The 9,770-nt window shown below is 34.3% G+C and overlaps 2 protein-coding genes across 2 annotated transcripts; one reads left to right on the top strand and one right to left on the bottom strand.

Moving 5' to 3' along the window:
• Positions 1-912: 912 nt before the first annotated feature.
• On the bottom strand, positions 913-1,871 carry LOC136068199 (uncharacterized). Its single transcript, XM_065775039.1, has 2 exons — positions 1,407-1,871; positions 913-1,091 (listed from the first exon to the last, which is right to left on the bottom strand). The coding sequence occupies exons 1-2, from the start codon at positions 1,626-1,628 to the stop codon at positions 948-950; spliced, it is 366 nt and encodes a 121-aa protein (XP_065631111.1). The 5' UTR covers positions 1,629-1,871; the 3' UTR covers positions 913-947.
• A 2,247-nt stretch (positions 1,872-4,118) lies between these two features.
• LOC112009849 (purple acid phosphatase 2) lies at positions 4,119-7,294 on the top strand. The gene is made up of 8 exons (XM_024042204.2): positions 4,119-4,444; positions 4,538-4,744; positions 4,916-5,027; positions 5,224-5,453; positions 5,949-6,087; positions 6,199-6,419; positions 6,597-6,715; positions 6,823-7,294. The coding sequence occupies exons 1-8, from the start codon at positions 4,247-4,249 to the stop codon at positions 7,010-7,012; spliced, it is 1,416 nt and encodes a 471-aa protein (XP_023897972.2). The 5' UTR covers positions 4,119-4,246; the 3' UTR covers positions 7,013-7,294.
• Positions 7,295-9,770: the final 2,476 nt, after the last annotated feature.

Genomic DNA, 9,770 nt, shown 5'->3' with positions numbered 1-9,770 from the left:
CTAGGATTGTCACTATTGCTCCCACTAAGAGTGTTTTTTATCTGTATCATTTTTAATCAGGTCTTCTCTTACACCAGTTTTTTCAATAGTACCAAGGCTATATATTATCGTATTTGGTTTGGTGTATGAGGCAAGTTGTTAGTGTGATAGAGGATGAACGGTATTTTGGGGATTAACTAGAAGCCCGTTGAGATTAATTCTTGGATTTTTTAAGAAAATAACTATAAAACTCATACTATATTATTAGTTAGGCAACGTTTCAAACTAATTTGGTTTCTAGACAAATTGAGTCCAGAGGAGTCGATTTTGCTCACTGCAAATCGAGTCCAGAGGACTCGAGTTCCAAACTCGAGTTTGAGACACTCGACTTCCAGTACAATTTTGCACAGCAAAATCGAGTCCAAAAGACTCGATTTGTTAGAAACCAAATTAGTTTGAAACATTGCCTAACTAATAATATAGTCTGAGTTTTATAGTTATTTTCTTAAAAAATCCTTAATTCTTTTTATCTTGCACTGAGAGTTACTGTGAAGACAGTGTTCAAGCTCCTGTGATGAATTCAAACTTACATCTGTTGTATGACCACTAGAACTGGTGGATTCTTCTCTTTCTTCTTTTTTTCCTGTTCTTTTATCAAGTTCATTTGTTTTTAAAAACAATCCTAGTTACAGTAATGTTGAGAATTTAGTCAGCATTAGAGACATTCAAAATTTCATAAAAAAATGATACCTATTTAGTTAGGGATACTAATAGAAACAGATACTTCAGAAATGATCAGGTTACAAAATCCAACATATGATATAATCAGATACAAGAAATCCCTCCTTAGAAACATTGTCACTAAACAAATATTAAATCTCGATTGTGGAAAACGATTCTTATTCTAGCAAAGCATAATACTTATACAGCATAACATAATCCTATTCTTACAAAAAGGGGCAAAATTCTCACTTCACAATGTGAAAATTCAAGTAGTGATACCTGTTTCCAGGAGTGCCTTGGAGGCTTGGTGACTGCAAAGTCTCCCAATTCCTGGGCCGCCTTATGAAATTCCGGTACGCCACGTAACCTTTTCCGTTGCATCTCCAATCCTTCAACAAAAAATCCAATGCATATATTCCACAATTTAGAACAAACTTTCAAAAATCTTGCTAACTTCCGTACAAGTCCAAAACAAAAACGAATCTATATCACAGCTCAAAAGGTAATCAACTTTACGATCAATCGGAAATGCAATGCAAAAATCAAAGATTAGAAATCAATCAAATCTTTTTTTTTTTTTTTTTTTTTACCAAATCCAACAATGCCATAAACACATTCACAAAAATTTCCATAATTCAAACACAGATCCAATTAACAAAACCTAAATTACACACACATATATGTATGAAGTGGAAGTAGCTTACTTTACGGCGAAGAACACCGGAATTGGCCTTGCCGAAGAGGAGGAAGCGGCGAATGGAGATGTAATCGGAATCGGAATCGGAAGTCACAGGCTGAAGCAAGCAGCTGAAGAGCTCTGGATCTACATTTTCCTTTTCTTTCTTCTTCTTCTCGGCTTCGTCTTCTTCTTCCTCTTCCTCTGCTGAGCTATTTATCTTCTTCTCTTCGATTCTCTGCTCCGCCATTCTAGGAAGCTTGCTGCGGATCCGAAATCATTATTGGGTCATTGTTCGGGTCGGTACACCGAATTTTTTGCGAATCGGAGGAGAGGATCCGAGTCAGTGCGTGAGGGTCAAAGTTCGAACTCCAAAGAGAGAGAGAGCGAGAGAGAGAGAGAGAGAGAGAGGCGTTAGAGTCTTGCGAGTATTTTCCGAATTCTGATTGCGAAAACGGGAACACAATGCGACAATGTACACGTCTGGCTCTAACTAATTTAAACGACCTTGCTTTTCTTTTCTTTTTCCCTGTTTGTTTACGCAAGAGAGAGAGAGAGAAATATAAACCATTTTAGATTTTTTTTTAAAAAAAAAATTGAAAAAATTGCCAAACTTTGTGACAACCTATTTTATTTAAATGAATTATTAACTGGACTCATATATATTTATAAGAATTTTGTTTATTTAACATCAAGTTAAACAATTTTCTATTATAAAAAAAAGGGTTAGAGAATCTAGCAGATTTCACTTAAATCAACAATTAAAATCTTAATTCTAAAAAAACATTAGTAAAGTCTAATGATTAAGAAATTTAGAGTTCGAACTTATCTATACTAAAAATTGATTAGTATCTTAACCGGATGATAATAACAATCATTGTTTGCTGAACGTTATAAGCTCTATCATATTTATCCAAAAAAATAGTTAAACAATCTAAAATATTAATATGATGTTGTGTGTGATGGGCTATCGATAATTATTTTCACTTGGACATCAAGGCATACTTATTAATACTGCTTTTATTTTTCACATGTTATAACTTGTCACCTCAACAAGTTGTGGAACAAATTGTGTTACTGGAATTATTCAAAGTTGTTTGGGCTTTGGGGAGGTGCTCTATCTTAAATTACTCAATTTGCATTGATTAATGAGTTATAAAATTGAATTGAATTGATTTTGAAGGAAGATAACATATTTGGTGTTGAATTTAGGTATCTAATTTTTGGGTATTTGAATGCGTATGTTAAGACAAGCAATACTAGAGGCATAAATTCAATCACAAGTTAGTTATGTACAAATGGCAAAATGGGTTGTGACACGTATAACAATAAGAGAAGGGAGAGCATAAGTTAAGCATGTAAACTAGGTGAATATCGACAGTTATCAAAGTCCTAGACAACACTTTAAATTGAGAGGGAAGATTGTTGATAATTTCTGATAAAAGGCCAATGGCCTTATGATTAATCAAAGACTCATTTCTCATCTAGACATACAACTTTTTCATTACAAATTACTTAATAAAAAGGATTTTTCTCATGATGCCTTATATTGATATCAAATTAGTTAAGCTTGCATAATGGTGGGTGGGATGTATGGTGAGTCTCACATTAAACAAATATTAGGTTATCTAAGTTTTATAAACAACTATAACGAACTTGTTCAATTGTGATTAAACTAATTCTTTCGTGATATAACCTATATATGTGTGTTTATTTTCCCTGAGAAACCTTCTCGCTGTCCATGTTTTCTTTACAAAGATTAATGCATATATAAAATCGATTCAAATACTATAGGCAATAGTCCGAGATATACATTAATGTGCAAATGTAGATTAATTAGTTGGATGTTAGAAGATTAGATGTTAACTGGTGTGCACAGATTACATAACAAGCAACCTGAGTCAACTTAACATATACCCCTCCCCCAACCCAAAACAAAAAACAAAGAAAGAAAGAAAAGCAATCGAATCAATTCACTTCAAATAACTACTATTTTCTTTATCTGAGCTTGGGGAAGGGCTATCCACCTGTGATCCATTTGTCCAAAATAAAACGTAATTAAATGATTTCTATTCATCCTTAGGCCACCTTGTGACAATTGGTTTTGAAAAACAAAGAGCATCTCCTTTTTTTTTTTTTTTCTTTACTTATGTAAGACAAATCCTTTTCATATTCAACATATTGACCCTTAATCTGAATATTCTTTTTTAGCTTCAAATATTCCACCTATTTTTTTATACATTAAAGACTAATTTATATTATATATGTAATCACACCACAAGTTCGTGCATCAATAATTTGAAGGAATTAAATACAGTTGTTATTTGATTTAATATATTTTAAAGCTAATTGTAGTTTCCCTTGCATTCTTTCTTACCATTGCGGCCCGCATGTTAAAATTCTAAAATAATAAAAGTATAGAATTGATGCTAATGCAAGAGAGGAAGAGAATAGTATAAGAAGGTTAATGTTTTTTAGTAAAGATAAGAAGGTTAATGTTGATGGGAGAAAACCTAGATTGCTACATTTTTACTATATAACAAGATTTAAGTAAAATTTGTACTATATGTGACATCGTTCACCCCAACAAGCTTTGTTGATTACGTACATTCAAGTTTAATTTTGGATTTTAACTTGAGTTCTCGAAGGAGCTGTTTGACTTTTGCATTATTGGTTCCTTGAATATATTATAGTTTGAACTAGAAATAGACATACCTATATTGGTTAAAGACTCGCTAGTTCTCTTCTATCATCACCAGAGATAACCTCAGCTTATGCGTCATTGCCCCAATGGAAAGTTGGACCTGATATGTATATATACCCAGATGAAAAGGGCGTTGAGTTCAATAGAGTGTACATAGAAAGATCATGATGGGTGTGCTGGGTTCTTCTTCTTCTTCTTTAGCTATTACAGTTGTTTTGGGTTTGATTTTGAATGCTGTAGTGTGTTATGGAGGAACATCCAGCAATTATTCGCGGACGGCTTTCCCAACTTACAACAACACTGATATGCCTGTTGACAGTGAGGCCTTTTATGTTCCTCCTGGAATTAACTCACCTCAACAAGTGTGTTTTCTCATCATTCTCCTGCTTGTTTTCTCACAAATATGAAGTTCTAAATTTTTATTTCAGTGTTTGACAAGTGGTACTCTATTTTAGGTTCATATAACACAAGGAGACCATGTGGGAACAGCAATAATTGTGTCATGGATCACTCCTACTGCTCCAGGTTCCAATATAGTTCTTTACTGGAGTACTCAAGAAAATGGCACAAAAATTCAATTGGCTGAGGCCACGATTGGAGCCTACAGATACTACAACTACACTTCTGGCTTCATTCACCATGCCAACATCAGCAACTTACAGGTGAAATGAAATTTTGTTTTACTTATTTAGATCTAGTAATTGTTTTATATATATGATGGTACATAATTTGTTGCCTGGTTCATGTTTTATGCACCTAATCCTGAATTAGTCTTGTTGCAATTCTAAATTCTGTTATTCTATTTGTTAATTTAATTCTATTTATTTGGACAGTTCAATACCAAATACTACTATCAGCTTGGTGAAGGGCAGTATGCAAGGACGTTCTGGTTTGTAACTCCTCCAGCACCAGGCCCTGATGTCCCCTACACATTTGGTCTCATAGGTAAGTTTAGTGCGATTTATTTTTTCTTGAAATTGATTGTTGGAGATAGAGAAATATAAACTCTGAGCATTTTATTTATAAATACTAGGAAGTAACAGTTGAGCTGCGTAATCTGAACAGTCATGTACTTATATTCAATAATTTTATATGTATATTTAGACCTGATCAATGTAGAATATTAATATATCATTTGTAGGGGACCTTGGTCAAACATACAATTCAAACGGCGCACTCGCTCATTTCCAATTGGACCCTCTAAATGGACAAACAGTGTTGTACCTTGGAGATCTCTCCTACGCAGATAACTACCCATTTCATGACAACGTTAGGTGGGATACCTGGGGAAGGTTCGTAGAGAGAAGTGCTGCTTACCAGCCTTGGATTTGGACAGTTGGGAATCATGAAGTTGATTGGGCCCCTGAATTGGTAACCAACCATCTTATACTAACCAAACTATTAGAGATATAAAAACATTTTACAATCTAAAAAATATATTATTGAAGTGATTAATTGTTATTGGTAGTACATTATTTCCACATGATTTCAATACAGACACTATTTTATAGCTAAAACTTATTATACGCTTGTGTGTAAGAGTGTTTTGCATTTGAAAACGTGGGTTCACTTGACATCGACGAATTGTAGGTTGAACTGGTGTTTTTGATTGCAAAACACTTGTTAGTACACACAAGTGTGTAATAAACACCTCTCTATTTTTATTGTATACTAATCATAATATGCTAATTAACTTGATTGTTGTGGAAAAAATTATGTCAATTGTTGTGGAAAAAATTGTATAATTTTTGGTGCATGTCACTAAACTTGCATACTAATAAGCTAATAATTTTTCCCTATAAGTCTCCAATTTAATCCACTTTTTACTCACACAAGAGAGTGGTACTGCCATATTTAATATTGTAGGGTGAACCTGTACCTTTTGTACCTTATAGTCACCGTTATCATACGCCATATGAAGCAGCGGGTAGTACTGCACCCTTTTGGTACTCAATCAAGAGAGGCCCAGCCTACATCATAGTCATGGCTGCGTATTCAGCATTTGGTAACTAAATATATAACTTTGTGTTTTGCATATAATGTGTAATCATGGACGTGTGTGCTTTCCAAGTCTTAATTTGTAATACATTCTTTGTACACTACGTGTTTTTTAAAGGCTATTCAACTCCTCAGTACAGTTGGTTCAACCAGGAGGTACTAAAGGTTAATAGAACCGAAACACCATGGTTGATTGTTCTAATGCATCCTCCATGGTATAATAGCTACCATAGTCATTATATGGAAGGTGAAACCATGAGAGGAGTTTACGAGACAACGTTCGTACAAAACAAAGTTGACATTGTATTTGCTGGTCATGTCCATGCTTATGAACGATCTGTAAGTTCTCTTTACATTCTAAGTATAACCATATTTAATTTTTTATTTTCTCCTAAATTCTGTGTAATTTATACTAAAATTTTTGGCTAGAAGTACAATATATTATGGCCCATGTCTACATTTTAGTGTCACTTGAGATTTGAGAAGTATCTTTTTTCTTTGTTATATATGTGACAGATACGTGTATCTAACATTCTATACAACATCACAAATGGTCTTTGCACTCCAATGAAAAATTTAAGCGCACCTGTATACTTCACCATTGGTGATGGTGGAAATGAAGAAGGCTTATCAAAGTAAGATCAATGTTTGTTTAATAAAATTGCAGTTTCCTCATATGATCGATGCAAGGCTTCATACATCTTCACATGAAATTTAACATAAATTTCTCTCTGTGTTGTAGCGCAATGTATTTCCCACAACCATATTACTCAGCTTCTCGTGAAGCAAGTTTCGGTCATGGCATTTTGGATATCAAAAACCGAACCCATGCTTATTTTGCTTGGCACAGGAATGAAGATGGGTACGATGTGATTTCTGATTCTCTATGGCTTACCAATAGATATTGGTATCCAACTGACGATTCTAACTGATGATTCCATGAGTACTTGGCAATCACGAAGACTACAAATGTGTGATTTTTGGACAAGAATCCAGCATTTGTGTGAATAATACTTTTAACCCTTTTTCGATTTGTGCATGTCATTATTGCCAGTGTAACAGCTAGAGTTGTTTGTGTTGCCGTGTCCATGATATTCTTCAATAAGATGTTTGTTCTTTGAAAGTTAGGACTCAAAAATCTCTCTCACTTGCTTACTTCCAAGTGCAGGAGATTGTAGCAATATAATTCTCAGAATACCAAGGTCGAACCACAAGGAGCAGAGTAAATTCAAAGACAATATAATAAAACAACCATTTGGGTGAAGAAGAAAAACACTTTTGCTTGGTGATTGTTAACAAGAATAAAATAAAAACTAATTTAAATCAATAATGTAAATACCAGGGCATCAGGGTGTTTCCCTATATCGATATAAAATTCTTTGTGATCTAAGAAAATATATATTTTATAATTGATTGTTCTTATATAATTAAAAACTTATGATTCAGTTGAACTGAGACAATTCAAGAACACATGATAACCTAGATTAATAATGCGGTTAAAATAGTTTTCAGAAAAACCCATTCACTTTAAAATGTGATTTCTATTTGAAACTAAGAAAACATGATTGAACTTATTGAAAGTGTTAGAAATATTGAAACGTAGTATTATATTTCATCATCAAGGAATATACATGCGATGCCTTTATATAGGAGGCAAATGTGTGCGGTACAAGTAAAGTGTAGTATAAGTACAAGTGCGCTATACAAGTAAAGTAGCTGGGCCTAAAACCCATAACACAATATACATTAACAGCCCCCTCTCAAACTCAAGGTGGATGTGAGACCGGCTTGAGGTTGTCAACCAAATCACGAGTGCATCCCTTAGGAAGTGCATGGGTGAAGATATCTGCAAGTTGATCTTTGGAGGAGACGGAGAAAAGCTTGAGAGCACCATGAACAAGATGAGAACGGATAAAATGACAATTAATCTTGATGTGTTTAGTCCGTTCATGGAAGACATCATTGTGAGCAATATGAATGGCACTCTGGTTGTCACAATAAAGAGGAGTAGCAGAGGATGTGGACACATCCAAATCCTTAAGAAGCCATCGTAGCCAAAGGAACTCAGAGGTGGTGTCAGCAAGAGCACGATATTCTGCTTCAGTACTGGAGCGGGTCATGAAAGTTTGTTTCTTACTTTGCCAAGAAATCAAAGAAGAACCAAGGAGAAAGCAATAACCTGTAGTGGACCTGCGATCAGTGGGATTTCCTGCCCAATCAACATCAGAAAATGCTCGGAGTACAAGAGGAGATTGAGCTGAGTAGAAAAGGCCATGGAAGAGAGAGCCCTTCAGGTATCGTAGAATGCGCAGAACAGTAGTATAGTGAGTCGATCGTGGAGCAGACAGATACTGGCTCACCTGATGAACAGCATAAGAAATGTCTAGACGAGTAATTGTGAGATAAACTAGGCTGCCAACCAATCGTTTGTAAAGAGAGGGATTAGACAATGGTTTCTCCCCCCCCCCCCCCCCCCCCCGAGGGTGTTAGATGTGCATTAAGTTCAACTGGAGTGTCAACAGTCTTGCTGTCAGTAAGTCCAGCTCGAGATAAAAGGTCAGATGCATACTTGGCTTGAGTAATTGTTGTGAAATTTTAAAATACTCGCAAGTGTACGAACCGTACCGAAGTATAGTTTGACAAGAACGAGGTCGAACCCACAGGGACTTGAATGAACGTAGGAAAATTAATTAAACCTTAACCAAATTAATCCTAATCTAGTTTAATAAAAATTGGTTGTTTTGAAATTAAATAAACTAAGCAAATAATAAAATTAAGCAAATAGTTAAACTAAGCAAAAGATATAAAGCAATAAAAAGATGAAAACAATCAAGGGAAAGGAATTAAGGTTTTGGAATCCACCTTGTAAGTCATATCAGCATATATTTATGATCATTAATTTTTCCCAACTCACTACATGATAATCTAGAAATCAATCTTGCTATCATGGAAAATATCCTCATTAAAATCCTTATTTTAAAAATCAAAAGCATGTTCTTCTTCGCTTCTTAAGTATAAAACCAAATCATCAATTGTATCCGTAGCCAAACAAGTCACAAGATATATCCAATTCTAAAAATCAAATCATAACTTGTATCCATTGACAAACAAATCACAAACAATATCCAATTTTATAATCAAGAATTAATAAACCAAGCATTCAATTAATTAAGACAAATCCTAAATCATGAGAAAACATGATTGAACTCATATCTAGAATCCCATCTTAGTCAATTGATATGAAGCAAGAACAATTTAAATCATTAAAAACAACTATTGTGGGAAAAATTAAATCACATGAAATATTACTAATAATCTTAACAAGGTTTCATCCTCAACCCTAATTATAAATTTAGCTACTCATGGTAATTGAAATAAAACAAAGAATAAAATACTAAACATTAAACTAGACAAATAAAATAGAGAAAGAAATAGTCACAATGCTATCATGGAGAAAAGTACAGAGAAGCCACATGCGGCACTGCCTCTTGCTCCAATTTTCTGTTTTGTATCTCAGCCCTAGCACTAGCCTCCATTAATTTTGCCCTAAAAAGCCTTTAATTAGGTCAATGAATCCTATTACAAGTTGAATTCCCGTTTGGAGAAAATCCCAGACTTTTAGGCTTTACTTAACCGACTATTTAGGCCCACTTAACGTCAGAATTAGGGCTTCTGGTAAACTACAAAGTT

Source organism: Quercus suber, unplaced genomic scaffold, assembly GCF_002906115.3.
Source record: "Quercus suber isolate HL8 unplaced genomic scaffold, Cork oak 2.0 scaffold_104, whole genome shotgun sequence".
NCBI lineage: Eukaryota > Viridiplantae > Streptophyta > Magnoliopsida > Fagales > Fagaceae > Quercus > Quercus suber.
Note: the sequence above shows the minus strand (reverse complement) of the source record. Positions and strands in the feature narration are given on the sequence as shown.